This window comes from Micropterus salmoides, unplaced genomic scaffold, assembly GCF_014851395.1.
Source record: "Micropterus salmoides isolate LMB-PRFRI ecotype aquatic unplaced genomic scaffold, ASM1485139v1 Ms_hic_scaffold_18, whole genome shotgun sequence".
NCBI lineage: Eukaryota > Metazoa > Chordata > Actinopteri > Centrarchiformes > Centrarchidae > Micropterus > Micropterus salmoides.
In genome coordinates, this window is record NW_024040928.1 from 25,185,019 (window position 1) to 25,201,362 (window position 16,344).

Consider the following 16,344-nt stretch of genomic DNA (forward strand, 5'->3'; position numbering starts at 1 on the left):
AACAATGAAAACAAGAAACAGTCACACACACTAAATAAGCAACACAGCACAGCCACGAGAGCTGGAATAATAATTAATTTAAATAAGTAACTGAAAGAAAGGCATCAGGAATAGTTCTACCAGGGACAACCTAAGTTTGTTTCTGTCTGTGTGTCTGTGTGCGTGAATGTGTCTGTATGTGTGTGTGTGTACGTGTGTGCGCATAAGCCTGTTAAAGAATGTAGTTGTTAGTGAGAGTGGGACGCCACGACTGTAACAGGCAGGCAAGAACCCCAGTAGCCAATAGGGGTGGGAGAAAGAAAAAGAATAAATTACATAAAAAAAAACAAAAAAACAAAACAAAGACTCCCAGATGCACTGCGATGCAAACGCAGTAGACCCCGACCCAAATGCCAGTTGACAACGTAATACCGACGGAACGCAAAAAGCGTAACCCGTGGAAGAGCAGCGCCCGGACCGACCGCGGCGCGCACACAACATAGACCAGTGCTCCCCCCCACCCAGTACCCCACCGCCGCGCAGCAAACTACCAAAATGCCCAAATGCCACGCAATCATCAACACCAATGCACAAGTGACGAGCCCAACGCGCACACTGCGCAAGCACGGCGACACCCAATGCCCAGCAGCCCCCCCAGAATCCCGCGTGCGAGGTCGGGCAAACGAGAGAGAGCAAACGGAACAACACGACAGCGAAAGCCAGCGGAGAGAAACACCAGCAGCAAGTCCCAGCCCGGCAGCAAACGTGCCGCACAGGTCACCGTGCACCCGCCAATAAAAGTCCGCCGTCCCCCCAACCGCAAGAAAAAACTAAGGCCGCCGGCGCCAGCCGACATCCCCCATGCCCAGCGCGCCCCCCGGCCACCATGCAACACCAGCCAAACCAGCAACGAGGCAAAATCAACTAGCTCAGCTGCATGCCACCAGCAACCCACCCACCCGTCAAGGGCCGAGAACTCCAGGCACAAACCCAGAACAAACCGGAGCACAGCCCTGCCCCGCACCCACACTACACATCCCGAAAACTAACTATATACCTCAGTATCCAGAGGGGTCCAACAACTGGCCGACAGAGAAATGGGGAAGCACGGATCTGAGGCCAATGAAGCAAAACAGGGATGCAAACAGGTCCCTCCAAGCCAACGAGGAGATGCCTCCTCCGGACTCCAATGCACAAACTAAATGCCCAGCAGCCATCCAGAGACCCTGCCCAGGGAAAAAGCATAATACATCAAGATGCATCGACAATCGCCCCACAATCCCACCGCAGCCCACTAAACCGCAATTGGATCAACCCGCGCAGAGACCCCCACCCCCACCCCCAGAAGCCAGGACACCCTGCGACCCCCCAAAGCGCAAAGGACCCCAGACCGCATGTCCAGGGGAAAGCTGTACCCCGCCCCAAGGAAGAACAGCAGAAAGCCATGCCGGGAAGCTCCCTGCCGCCAGGGAGCGATAACGCGGGAGAACCAGGCCAACGGTCCCCCCCAGCCCAGCCAGAGGCATCCCTCCCTACAGTGCAGGCAGTGACAGCAGCCCCCGAGGCCGATCTCATCCCCGGACAGGGGCCCATCCCCCCCTAGTCAAGCACCCCCAAGGAGGAGCACCAAAACCTACCCCGACAACACCGGTCATGCGCCCCAGAGATTCCCGAATGCCCCCACCATGAGAGAGCTGGCAGGGGGAAGCAGCGGGAGCCTCACCTCCCGCCCCCTCCCCCCAACCCGGACCCACACACAGGACACACAGAGAGGCAGCCAAGCACCGAGCGCCACCACATCCGCACAGCGCGCGAGTCAAAATCACCAACCGCGCGACACCCAAGCAGAGTGGCTACCCACCCTGCAGCAGCGGCATGCTGAATACAGGGCAAACACCGGTCCCCCCGTCAAGCCCGCGCCCTAGGCATCCCGAGCGCCGCACCACCGCCAACACCATGTCATCAACCAACATAAAAAAAAAAAAACATTAGAAAAAGTCCCCCACGCCCGCACCGCAATGCATCTAAGAATCAACCCACCCCCAGACACACCTACCGGCCGTACGGGACCCTGACCAGCAAGGCAGTACACACCCGCCCCCATTGACGAGTATCTTGACTGAACTGCCTTTAACTGCCAGGATGTAGAACATCAAGCCTCCACAATATGTAGCAGCAGTTCTGTTCATGTTTTTTTTCAGAGAAAAATATACTGTATATAATATCTGAATTGGCTGCAGAAAATACAGATTTTCACAACTGATGCCGTAAAAAACATTTTCATAAAACCTGATATGAGATGAAATCAAGACTTCATTTCATTTATTTATTTAAGGACAGTGCACATTAATCAACATTTCTGTAAATGTGCCAGTGTTAGCCAGCAGGCTAATTTTCAACTGTAGTCCATTGGCAAGATGTTATACTAGGCACATAATAGCTTAAAAGAAACAAAAATAATAAAACACATTAAGTCACACAGCAATTGATATACAACAATAAAACATAATGCCATAGCACTGGCTCCATTAAAACATAACATCATAAAACATATAACATATAACCATACATCCATACAACAGTTAGGGCATTAATAAAGTTACCATCTAACCATCTATTTAGCATACATATACCAAAAGTTACACGACAGCTAAAATATAGAGACAGACATACATTATTATTATGAGAGGTGTTCACATTTTTGTATGCTCAAAAGCCAGACCTTAAGATGGTGTGAGAATGTATGGTATGAGGTGGAATTTCTAATATCCACAGGCAATTGGTTCCATAGTTTAGAGGCTCTCACAGAAAAGCATAATTGGCCAAAGGAACTGGACCTACGAGGGACTACACAGTCCCCTCTTAAGGCAGACCTTGTGGTTCTGCTGCTAGATGACTTCTGCTGTATAAAAGTACAGAGTGGTGGGGGAGCCTTCCCATTAATGATTTTAAAGATTAGGCATGCATCACTGTGTTTTAAAATATTTTCCCAATTGAGTAGGTTATAAGTATTAAGAATGTTACAGTGGTGGTAAAGTTGGGTTTTTTTGTCCAATACTTTAAGTGCTTGTTTGTAAAGTGATAAAATAGGCCTTAGTGTTGTACTGCATACCTGGGTCCAGCTTGTCATACAATATGTTAGGTGAGGAATTATCATAGTTGTCATGTATAGCTTTGCTACAGGTGTTGTCAAACAGTTCCTTATATACTTAAAGTTCGCTAGGTTATTGGTAATATTGCTGTCCAGTCAGATTGAGAAATAAATGCAAAACCCATAAATTATACTAGATTTAATTTTTTTTGTCTTGATGTGCTGTTATTTAAAGAGTAAAGTATTTTCTCTGATGAGCTGATGATATGGAAGTTGTTGATCAGTGGGGTCTGGCAGAGGCAGAAGGGTCCCCAGAGTTTTCATTGTTCTCCATGCCATCATCTTCATCTTCATCATTATTCACCTATGAAATACAGACAAACACTATGATACACTGACAACTTTCACATCACTGACCCTCATTTAAAGGTTCAGTGTGTAACAGTGACATCTAATGGCGAGTGTTGTGAATTGCAACCATCTGTCCAGTGTAGGATACGGTGGCTGACAACAGCACAAAAGGTGTCTCTTCTGAGACAGCAGAGTGGCCAGTCAAGAAATTAGGTTTCTTTAGGTATATCTATTGAGAAATTATATTTACGTAATTATTTAGTTAAACAATATGTGACTTGGCCACTGACAGATAATATGGAAAATGTAAGCCAAGAGTGTGAAACACTGTCACTGTTTCTGCACCACAGTCCATTATAAACTACACATTAGATAGAGTTTATACAAACAATGACAAGGGAAACACGTTAATTCTGTGATTATGGACCATCGCCAAAACTGCCCACCAACAATAATATCTGGCCCGCTGCCAGATTATGGTGCTTTGATATCAGCAAAAAATATAAATAAATAAATGCTTTGATAGCAGTACTGAAATAGATCTCCGTCATGGCAGCAACAGTTACTCACATAATCACTTCCTCTTTAGTGGTTTTGCCTACAAAATAAAAGCCTGAGACGCTTGTTTTATGTAGTATTTGGAGTTGAACTGAGCTTTTAAAGACTTTACCAGACTTTGAAAGAACCATCAGAAAACGTGATTCCCTTAAATGATACCCGATTCCCTGCACGTGAACAGGTCGGCTCCTGCCCTGCTGAAGCGGTGCCATATCTCCTCCTCCACCTGAGGGTGGAGTCTCCACTCCCCTGGGTGGAGTCCCCCTCTTGACATAATGTCCGCTGCTGAGTTCAGCGGCCCTGATACGTGCATCGCTCTGAGAGAAGCGGTGGTGTGCCCACAGCCACAACTCAGTCGCCAGCTTACAGAGGGAGCCCAGCCCCCCTTGCCTGTTTATATAGGCTGCCGCCACTGTGCTCTCTGTTTGTCCTGACGATGAAATGATGGCCTCTTAGTCTGGGCAGAAACTGGCAAAGTGCTAGTTGCACAGCTCTTAGCTCCAGGACGTTGATATGCTGAGTCACCCAGGGGCTGTTCCGATGGCCGCTGACCCCACATCTATCGTGGACGGCGCCCCAGCCTGCCCGGGACGCGTCTGTGAAGACCAGTCGGCGATACACTACCAGTGACAGTGCACCTCCTCTCTGTATATTGGTCGGGTCCCGCCACCAGCGAGGACCCGACCAAATCTCTTCTTGACCCGACCAAATCTCTTCTTGGCCCAGGCCCCCAGTGTGCTCCAGAAGCAGAGCTACATGACAGCGGCATAGGTCCTCTGAATCCGCACAAATCAACCAATCGTCGAGGTAATTGAGGATCCTGAGACCCCGCTGCCTCATGGGTGCAATGACCGCATCCATGCAGCGGGTGAAGGTCCGGGGTGCCGCTTCCTTGAGGTCGATGGTGGCAAACCAATCCCCTGCTGTGATGGATTGCCTTACCCTGGGGACCGTCAACATCTTGCATCTCAGGGGGTGGAGGTATTTGTTGAGCCCCCTGAGAAAAAACCAGCCTGCGGATCCCCAGACTCCACCTCCCGTATGGCTGCTTTTGCCAAGAGGGTGGATATCTCTGTCTGCAGTACCTCTACGTGACCAGGGTCGTTCATCGAGGTAAAGGTGGGGGACATTTGTCACGTGCAGTCTGTGGTAAAACTGTATCACGGTATCACCCACAGCTCCGCAGCCAAAGCCAACCACAATGCCGTGTACGGCGCTGTTGGAGCGTACTGGCTGGCTGGGTACCAGGGACTGTCAGGAAGGAGGGGGCTACCTCAAGGGGCCCCCCCGTCCGCTTCCCCATGGCAGCTGGTCCCCCCCCACACCCCTGACAGCGGTTGCTACGCCTCCGCATAGCCTCTAGCCGGAACGTACGTCGGAATCGGCGTCGGTTGAGGTACAGAGTTCTTATTGCTCCCCTGTAGAACTGGGGCTGACAGAACCCTCCGACACCTGATGAGACAGGTGGCGCAGGTAGAGAGACATAATAGCCACAGAATTAGCCAAGCAGGTCTGCGTAGTCATAGCTCTATGCAGCTTAGCCAGGCCATCCATAACCCTGCAGTTCTTGCTAGGGCAGGTAGCCTTGCCACGCACTGAGCTGGACGGAGAGACCATAGGAGAGAGGGCTTGATCCATTGGGAGGAGGGGCCCGCAGGCAACCTGCTCCCTGCCTTGCACATTCGAGAACCTCCTACAGAATCTAGACCACTTGTGTGTGGCTGATGGTGAGTCAAACTGTTTACACACCAGGTCCTTAAAGTCAGGCAGAAGAGCACCGGTGTAGTCTACGTGATACGCAGGTATATGGCGTATACCCACTAGGAATGGTCAAAGATTTTTGTATACCCACTTAAAATAGCGAGATGATACGTAACAACATCGTTTTGACAGAACACACGTTCATTCACCCCGTTTGTGTTGCGAAGCTCTGAAATGACGTTCCGTGGCCTGTGACCGGGATCTGAAGTCAGCTACCATAAACAACACAGTTGTGTGGCAGTCACTCGGCGCACGTTTGAACTATCAAGGACCAGGTCTTTGGGGTATTGGCGTATTACAGAAACTTCCTAAACTGAAGATCCTATCTTAACTGTTTAGTGGTGGTACGAACGTTAAAGTTACTGAAACACAGAAAATGAGCCAGATGAGGCTGATGCTGTTGTAACGTTACCTGGTGAGTGAAAATAGCATATAGGCCTATGTTGTCATTAACGCTATCGTTAAGGGAACTGTAACAGCATTGTTGGTCTATTGAATTGAATCTAGACCTAGTCAACTAACGTTAATGTGGTGGATCAATGAATGCGGGATACTGTGTGTGTGTGTGTGTGTGTGTGTGTGTGTTTGTGTGTACAGTAGTAGCAGTATCTGGATGCTTGCTCATGCATTTAAGCTGATCTATGTTTTTTTTTTAAGTGAGCTTGAGATTGTTATGTTGTTGTCATTACTGCTACTGAAAAGCCCCTGCTTTCCATTATTGTAAATAATAGTTGCAACTTGCACTATGAAATGTGCATTGAAAATTGCCAGATGATAAAACCAGATTCATATAACATCTAAGGCTAAATGTAGCTCTTAACTGGCTGAGTTAGATGGTGATTAACACTAAACATTAGACATTTCCACCATAAATTGGTGCAGAAAATGTCTCCAGAATGCAGGAAATTAAATGTTTAATGCTCAAAATCTATGAGGCTGGGAGGGACAAATCACAGTATACTCACTAGAAAAACCTAGACTACACCACTGCAGAAGAGGGACCTGTACCGGTGTGGAGCGCACCTCCGTATTCTCATCAAACCGAGAGGGGGGCGCCGTCAGAGTTTCAGGGGGGCAATACCCAGGGCTGCGACCGCCCTGCTGAGAAGCTGGTCAAAGCTCTGAACCGTTGAGTCACCGCCTACGTGCACTGCCACGTTCTGCCCGCAGGACATCACACCGTAACAGTTTCCACATCCACATCCACATCCTCCTCCTCCTCCAACATGGAGGTGGACAGAAAGAGAGGGTGAAAATGTGAATGTGGAGACAAGGAAACAGTGAAGCATGTATTAGTTCATTGTACAAAGTACTTTGGTCAAAGGAGGAAATTGTTTAGAGACCTGGGAGCAATTGGAGAAACTATATTTAGCATATGCACTCTACTTAATTTGGATTGTTGGAACAAAATGAAGAAACTGATCGAGTACTTACATAATGCTGGTTTATACAAAAGGATATAGGCTATTAGCATTGAGATGTGAATAACGAATGGCATGGGCCCCACCGGGCGCGTCAGCCCAGGAGGCCGCGAGCAATACGTCAGAAAGGGGGGACACACAGCTCCACAACCGGGAGGCTGGTTTCCTGGCGGACCCGCAGCCGCTGTCACCGGACTCCCGGTGTATCTTTAAGAGGTTTCCACGTACCTGACCTCAGGGGATCATCCCCGTACATAAGGGATATGTAACGGTGGAGAGATAGTCTCGATACGATAGAGAACTAACTTCAGACAATAAGAGAAACCCATGTGAACAGACAAACACCGACCACCTATAACACAGGGATCATAACAGACAGAACCCAAACGAGAACACAGAACTATAACACAGAATACAGAGCAGACTAAACTAAAATAATGCAGACAAAGAACTAGAAGTAAATACTAAGACATGAACTAAGGCACAGGGCTATGAACAACGACATGGAACCATAACCCAGACGCCCCAACAAGACACACAGACAGGTGGCCTGTACTACGAAGCGGGGTAACTGGCTTATCCAGGTAACTTCAGGGGTAACTTTGTGATGTCGGCTGTAACTTCCCGGTTAACCCGTACTACGAAAGGTGGATAGGTGTTACCCGAGGTCTGTTGCCATGGCAATTTACACTACATCTCTAAACTGCTCCGAGCAGGTTTTGTTCATGGTTAACTCGAGGTTACCCTGCACCTGGAATACACACCACATCTGTACTCAGTGTAACTGATGAGAAGTAGGATATTAATACACACCACTTCATAAAATGTTTAGATTTCATGCTGATTTGTTCCACTGTGGTTGCAATGAAGTTCTGAACACAACATCATTACGTTCAGACAGCCAGCCCTGCAGCCTCAGTGATTTTAGATTTTAATTAACAGGATAGTTTCATAGATGTAGCCCATCTGTAGTCTATAATTGAAGTGCTTTCACATATTTAGATTATTAATAGATAGACTATTTTTTACGTGTCCAAAAAATAAGGAGCCAGGGTTGGGGTTAATAATCGAGAAAAAAATCCTAGATGAAAGTGTGAAATTTACAAGAAGAAAAATCGGAAATTTCCTGAAATTAATGTCATAAAAAAATCGAAAATCACTCTGTTTTCTTCTGAATATGCCCAATCTAAGGCAAAGTCTCTAAGGTGCATGATAGTGATTGTTAGCTAAACTCAGGAGTATTTCCTCACTGCTAAATCCGATTGCAAAGTCTAAGATAACTTCCCACTGCATGCTTAATACAGGGCAGACGTGTGTGATGTTGCAGCCTTGCAAAGTGAAGTTCTCTCATGAATGTGTGACTATAATATCAGAGAATCTTCAAGTTTTTTACTTGTAGATTAATCTTGGAAATTAAATTTTCTCTCGGATTATTAGGACTACCTCGCTGGCTCCTTTTTTTTCTATTACAATGGACCTTATGTGCAGTTGTACCTTTACATTGTAATCATATTACACATAAAAGAAGAAGCCCATAAAATACATAATAGAGATTTGAACTACAATAAGAACACTGTGAAGATACTTAGGCTACAAATTTACTCAATGCAATGCCAACAAGCCTCCCTGGCTTTGTCGTCCGCCAAGATATTTAGCGGTCAACGTGTCTTCATTATTTCCTGACACTACCAACGTGCATTCCTCTGGAGAAATAGGGAGCATGCGCCGTTGTGAAAAAAATCTGCCTGCACGGCCGAACACACCCCTTTTATGCGAACGTGCACCAACTACAATTAAGTTAACACGTGGTTAACACAGACTCAACCAACCAACATCTTATCCACCGTCGTAGTAGCGTTTAACTCCAGTGTAGGCGGTCAGAGTTTGTCAACCCTGAGTTTGCCTGATAACCCCGAGTTAACTCTGAGTAGGTTGAACTCCCTTCGTAGTACAGACCAAGGATTGTGACACTCATGTTGATAAATAAAAACAAAAAAAATCTATAAATAATTAAACCCTCAAGTTATGTTATAAGATTTTGTTGTCCAAAGGCTTCAACAACTCTTGTAAATGTACTGAACTCTTCTAGACAGAGACTTCAGAAATCTCCTGGAGCCACTCTCCCAGTTTGGGGGTCACAGCCCCCACTCCCAGTGCTCTGATTACTACTGACACCACTGTTGCTTTTACTCTCCACATCTTTTCTACCTCCTCTTTGTGCTCTATTTTTCAAGCTTCTCGTGTGTGCTCCACAGCAGATAAAAGCCTCACCTCCTGGATTGTCACTGTCTCTCATTTTCCCCGCCAGCAGCTGCACCTTTTGGTTTTGTTAAAAGTTTACTTTATCTGGACACTACAACACTTTACACCATGTTCACACCTACACTACTGATGTTGCTGACACATCCCATAGTTGAAGTATTATTTTTGTTCATTTTATGCCATAAACACAGTGAACTTAAGGCATTGTGTGGGCTGAATGTGAAAATACCAGGTGTAGTGAACAACGGTGTGGATTTGTGCATTTTACATTGAATAAATTTGGAGCTACCCTAAATTCCTTTCTCCTCCCCAGAGAAGAAGGGGAGGGGTCAAAGTTGCTTTCTCTAAGTGCTATCCCGACCATAAAACTGGCACCTTTTTGATTCCGAAGCTGATAACGCAGGGCCTGACTGTTAAACTGACAAAGGGACACGAACCAGCCATTGGCATTTCCCTGAACAGCCTATCAAAACAAACATTTCCGTGGCAACTGAACTTATTCTTTGTTTATTACCACATCAAAAAGGAAAACCCCTGTCTCACCCAAGTGTGACACGGTCCAGACACTGAACTTTCAATGTAAAAAGACTGGAGTCTCTAAAGACTCAATGCATTTAATTAAGTTTAATTAAATCTTTAGTTACCTGACTACGTTTGCCTCTATTTGAGTAGTTATGTTAACTGTTGTTGCTATCTGTTGTTGATATTAGTGCTGAAAAGAAGTTACTTGTGCAGTGTTTTTATTTTCAGCAAGACACTCCTTCATCTAATGTAATCAATGCTTGTTCATAATACTTTCCTACAGAATTATAACTAATCCAAGCTTTCCTCATGAAACCTGAGCTCCCCCAAGTGGACGAAATAAGTATTACATGCCCTCGTCGTAAATGCCGTTAAATGTATAAATATCCTAACCAATAATGTGACAATTGTTTCCTGTTACCAAATGCCTAGAACAGTATAACCGTTCGACCATTGAGGTTCGATTGTGGAAATTATTTGATTATAATACGTGCAAATAGATTTTTTTTTCTTTAAACATTAAGTTTAGAAATGCAGTCCCTCCGGAAACCTGAGACGCCCCCCTGGGGAACCACGCCCCAGGCAACAAAAGAGCGACACGCGACCTCGCTGCTCTCTTCTCTTTGCTGTTCGCTCTCTTCTCTTCGCTGTTCGCTCTCTTCCACTCTGCTCTGCCCTCTGGACGCTTCGGCACGCGCGTGGCGTGCCTCGCTGGGAAACGCCCAGACTCGGCCAGCGAGACCGGCCTTTTGTTCGCCTGAAGCTACACACCTGAAGTGCTGCGACATCGATCTGCCCTTCAGTTTGTTTTAATTTCTTTATTTCTTTTGTTTGTTAAAGTAATCAGTCCGTTAAGTTACACTGGACTAATTCAGGAACGACCAAGTTCCATTTTAAGCCTTTTTCGTCGAGCCAACTTCACCGAGGTCAGACCAAGCCACGTGGTCTCGCCAGCTACAACGAAGGAAACCTGAAAACAGCCGAATTGCCAGACGGAGGAGGCGTTTTCAATCAGACACGGAGAACCCCGGATAATCCCTACCAAAAGCCAGGATCGGGCAGCTAGAGTGGGACCCGTGCAACAGGCCAAAAGCAGGCCGTCGACAAGCAGTAAGACTTAACACACGTTCTGTGATCAGATGTCCATTTTAAAGCTTAAAACCATAGCATTAGTTTACTTTCATTAGCTCTTCTATGCCGTATGAGTCAAATGCTTCCCACAACCGAACCTCCAGGCTCATTGTTCAGCAAATGTTTATGTTCCCTGTATCCAACCATCTTTTTATCACCTTAGTTAGAGAATAAATTCACTGTAATATAATCAAGAACTGTGTGTGTTGCCTATTTCTAGTTCCTGCCAAGAGAATTGACCCTTTAGATATGAGACTGATTTAAGATAATTGAGCGATTATTAACTAACTGATCACTAGTAATAATTGTATAATTATTCAAAACTACCTAGAGGTCCGGAGACTCTAGAATTATAACAACTCCGGTGGTGCACTTAACGAGGAAAATGTTGATTTTATGAATCTTCAATTATGAATTCATAATTGGGTATCAATTCTCATAAATTTATTAAAATGCATAACTAAAAATGTTTAGGTCTGCTACACAGGCATTGTTTATCATTATTATTATGTTATTACCAGTCTCTCTATACTGTTTTAACCTGACCTTTCTTTTCGATGGAAGAATTTAGAAAGTTGTGTGGCACTGCTGAGAGCCTCCAGCTGCAGTAGTGCATGGATCACGTGTAAAATTCATGCAGTGTACCATCGTAATACAAACAGGGCATACAGGGCCAGGGACAGGAGATCATGGAGCACCCGGGTGCGCTCAGTGGTCATTCCATCTGGCTGGATGATTATACAGAAATATAGAAATTAATAGCAAAAAAGCATACTGTCAATATTTTAGAGACCCCACAAAATTTCACAGATCATGTTTTAGGGGAGCTCCCTCTGGCTTCCCCATAGTTCGCACCCTGCCTGTCGGGGCAGTGCAGTATCCATTTATACATGGCTGGGCAAGTTAACACATAATTATCGCGTTGACGCATTAATTAATTAATGCCGACGCTGCATGTCACCTACAAAAAGTTTAAGACAATCCAACTTTGGCAGCGGGCGGGCGGGTGTGTGGGTGAGGCGAGTACAAATGTGACAGTTTCAATGGAACTTTCCCGCTTGTCGCTACAGTCTATGGTCACTACTCCTTGTGCTCGACCACTTCACCTCACTCTAACAGCTACTGAACATACACTGTTTATGCTGCCCTCTGATAAAAGATATAAAAATGTTTCTGCTGATACCTGTTCAGAAAAAAAACAGATTTATATATGTTAACCTGTTGCTCAGAAGGTGCCTGTTATGATCGTGGGTCTGGACTCTGATGGTGACTTGTTTTAACAAGCTAGATAAAAGGTAATACCCTTCAAAACATTCCTCCCTTGACTATTTTGAAAATGAACACAATTCACAGTTGAGTCAGCAGTCCCTGAATGCACCACCAGTTCCTTTCTAATCTGATCTTTATCTGACTTGCTGCTGGACAATTTGCACTGGAACTAGATTTTAATCTAGATCATCCAGAGTAACATGGACATGGTTTTTATTTTTATAAAATGGTCTTACTTATAGCCACTAAAGGTTATAGAGACTGAGTCCTGTTTGTTTTGCCTTCTATCTTTATATCTATCTATAGAGGTAAGAATGAAAACAGATGTCACAAACACTGGTTTGCTGTGTAAAGTACCAACTGTAAAAACATTATCAACTCACTGTGTTTTCATCCATCTGTGTTTTTGTCCCTAAAAAGAAAAGAGAAAGAGTCAACTTTTGTTTCCACAGTGAAAATCCGGGTTTATCAAAACTTCCTGTTCCTGAGTTTTGTCTGTGAATGCTCTCACCTTTAGTTCTTGTCCAGATGTTGACTGCAACAACAATTACTATGAGTGCGGCTAATCCCACAGACACCAAATGTCGGATTTGTTCAAAGGAGGTGACTAAAAGAGAAGAGAAATACAACTGTTTTTAAAAATGCTGTACTTGTTCAAGTACAAATAGAAAAATAAATTAAGTATCAGTAAACATGCATGTCTTTTGAAAATACAATTTGCAAGTAATTCGAAGAGATACTGGATCAAGATATTGGGTACCCATACAACATCATGCTAGTTAGAATGTGAAGGACTAACTAATTATTTATATTATTTTCCTCATGAAACTTATTTCTCCTGGCTGTTGTGTTTCATTTTGATTTTGTTGCAGATTAAATTAAATTAGAAAACACAAACCAATGGTAAGACAATAATTGTTTTCCATCTTCAGTAACTAAATGACATATTTACGATTAATGTAGGATTAAGATTTTTTAGTTAAAATGCATTTCAAGAATAAAGTTGAAATGTCGAGAATTAAATCAACATAACAAAAATAAAAGCTATAGTACAATTTGTTTCTCCTTAAATGTGGCCCTAATACTCCATCATACATATTCTATATAATATGCTCAACTTGTTTCTCACATGAGGACCAAGGGGTGAATTTTCATCTAGCGCCACCATCAGGTCGAACTTTTTATTTTTTTTTTGTTTACAAACAAATACCTTTAAAACTAAGCACATTCCCATCAGCCTCAGCTGTACTTTGTATTTGTTGTTAATTAGCAAATGTTAACTTGCTAACACATTAAACTTTGAAAAGAATTTCTACATCCTCATTTGTTAACACAGCAGTTTAAATGTTTTGTAGTGTAGGTGGGGATCAGGGAACGGGAAAATAAATATAAATGGTTATTAAATATATAAGAGTTTACCCACATCACTAAAACTAAACTGAACTGTTTATAAATGATGTCATCTCAAAACCTAAAATCCATATCACGTGGAGTTTGAAGTGATTTTAAATAGGTCATCAGATTCTCACCTGTTTCCTCATCTGACAGCTGAGGGATGAATGGAAACAGCTGCACTTTTCCAATGTAAATATCCGTTACTTTACATTTTAACAACTCACGATAGTTTGCCTTTAGATAAGAGGGAAGAAATGTCACAGTAACTGAGCAGTCAGACTGCAGTGTCTTCTTGTCTTTGTTATCTTCTTCTACATCTTTACCCTCATACAGCCACTTAACTGTGTGTTCACACCCTGCATATGTCGACACAGAGCAGGTTAACGTCACCTTATCACCATCCTCATATTCAGTCACTGGTGAAGATGGAGGTATTGTGAGAGAAAAACAAAAGTAAAGTTAACTTCACTGTGATATATCATAAACATGATAATTATTAACTAACAAGACGGAAAATTATGATGTAAACACTCACTGTTAACAACAGACAGATGTACATGCGCATCTTGCAGACTTGATTTTAACTGTCTGCAGGTGTAGTAACCAGCATCCTCAGCTGTGATGTTCTTCACAACCAGGGAACACTTTGCTGTAACATTCAGTCTCTCCGATTTAGCTATGGCCTTTTCACTAATCTGCCCACGTTCAATCAGCCACACAGGCGCTGTATTTTCTGTAGCACTGAAGATCCAGCTAGTACTGTCACATTTGTCTTGACCACCGATCACATTTCCACAAGGCAAAGTGACTTCATCTCCATCTCTGACAATGAAGATGGAAAGGTTTCCAGCCACTGCTGTTGAAAAGATGAGACAAAATAAGATTAAATATTAATGACTTCTATGCTGATATTTAGTGGATAAATTTAGATCCAATACATGTTTTGTTTTGAGATGTTATTGTTAGTTAACATGTTATCTTTACTCATAAGCTGAAGCAGAAATAAACACACTTAAATCCATCTGAATTCAACCATTGTGCTTGAGTCGTTCTTCTGTCCCTTCTCAGCTATTAACTGTCACAGTCCGTGAACTGCTGTGTGTTACAGTTTTTTCCAACTGCTGACACACGTTTTCAAAACTCTACACACCATTCCCACAACTGCTCACACCAAATGCAAAATATCTCATATGTCCGTAAAAATGAAACACTGCATTCAAAATGTCACAAACACATTCCAAAATGAAGCATTGGCATCAGATGGCAAACACTTTTTTCATAATAGTAAGTTCTTTGATATACCATTTCCACACTGTTGTTCTAAATCTAAAGTCCTTTTGTTTTTCACAGGCTTATGTGTACATTTCCATACAATGCTGTAGACTGAAAGTAATCTGCTGAGAGGTGAAAAATACACTATACAAAAATGCAATGTTGAAACAGAAAATATTTATTTGGCAAAATATTACAGTTGTGTACAGTAGCATACAAGAAAAGCAAACCATAAACATATGTAAACCAAAAGTATAAGTTTTACTTTTATTGCAAAAAATGAATAATGTAAAGACAAACAACCTCGCCTGTGACCTTCTTTATAAGCAGAGAACAGTTCTCTGTAACACCAAGTTCAACCAGCTCTACTACTGCTGTGTTTCCTGAACCACTGAAGACCCATGTAGTATAGTTATATTTCTGCTGACCGTTTATCACATTTTCACAAGACAAAGTGACTTCATCTCCAACTCTGACAATAAAGGAGAGGGGAAGTTTTTCAGCTGCTGCTATATGAAAATATAAACTGAATTGAGAAAATGTCTGTTATGTTCATAGTTAGTGACGATTATTTCTTTATCCTTAGTTTCTAAGAGTTCACTAAACTCACCACATTAGAAACAACAGATTTGGTTTTCTTAGTTAAATTAAATGTAGCTAATAAAGAATCTTTAATAATATCGATCAAGTTATTTTTTACAATGTGCCTTCCATTTATATATGTGATATATGTATTCTTACCTGTAAACTGAAGCACCGCTGTAAGAAATAAAGAAATCCATTTGAACTCAACCATCATGATTCTCTGAGTCTCTCCTTCTTCTGTCTCTTGTTCTCGTGCTCAGAACTGTCTGAGTTTCTAAACTAGTGCTTTAGTAGAGAGACGCAGCAGCTACTTCCTGTTGTTAGGATGATGTCACTTTCTCATAGTGACTTTTAGTCTGTTTCCATTTTCTTTCTCCATAGTGACTGACAGGGACCCCAAATTCTTCATTCAGAAATATGAATTGCAGTCATCAGTAAAGAGGTCAGAGGTTGCAGCAGCCTGACAAAGATAATGTGAAACTGGAATGAGCGTGTAAAGAAGGCAAAGACACTAATTAAAAGGCAAAGCAATACATTATGTTTCTGCATTCACTTAGCCAATTTAATGCTGTAACTAACAAAGTATATTAAGACTCATAATGAGTCCCACGTTCACACTTTGTACAGTCCCACTGTGTATTTGGGACAGTGATGTGTTACACCCCCTAAAAAGAAGAAGCGGAAGCTCAAGGTCCGAAGATTCTTAGTTAAGATAAATGTTTGCAATAACGCAACTTGTTTTCTTCA

The 16,344-nt window shown here is 43.2% G+C and overlaps 1 protein-coding gene across 1 annotated transcript; it reads right to left on the reverse strand.

Moving 5' to 3' along the window:
- Positions 1 to 1,834: 1,834 nt before the first annotated feature.
- LOC119908723 lies at positions 1,835 to 15,811 on the reverse strand. Its single transcript, XM_038726574.1, has 6 exons — positions 15,754 to 15,811; positions 14,276 to 14,596; positions 13,875 to 14,156; positions 12,857 to 12,952; positions 12,729 to 12,757; positions 1,835 to 3,434 (listed from the first exon to the last, which is right to left on the reverse strand). The coding sequence occupies exons 1-6, from the start codon at positions 15,809 to 15,811 to the stop codon at positions 3,351 to 3,353; spliced, it is 870 nt and encodes a 289-aa protein (XP_038582502.1). The 3' UTR covers positions 1,835 to 3,350.
- Positions 15,812 to 16,344: the final 533 nt, after the last annotated feature.

Coding starts and splice junctions, on each gene's coding strand:
- LOC119908723 (XM_038726574.1), bottom strand. CDS start 15,811: ATGATGGTTGAGTTCAAATGGATTTCTTTATTTCTTACAGCGGTGCTT. Junction 14,597..15,753: donor AGCGGTGCTTCAGTTTACAG/GTAAGAATACAT, acceptor TCTTTTCAACAG/CAGTGGCTGGAAACCTTTCC. Junction 14,157..14,275: donor ACATCTGTCTGTTGTTAACA/GTGAGTGTTTAC, acceptor CATCTTCACCAG/TGACTGAATATGAGGATGGT.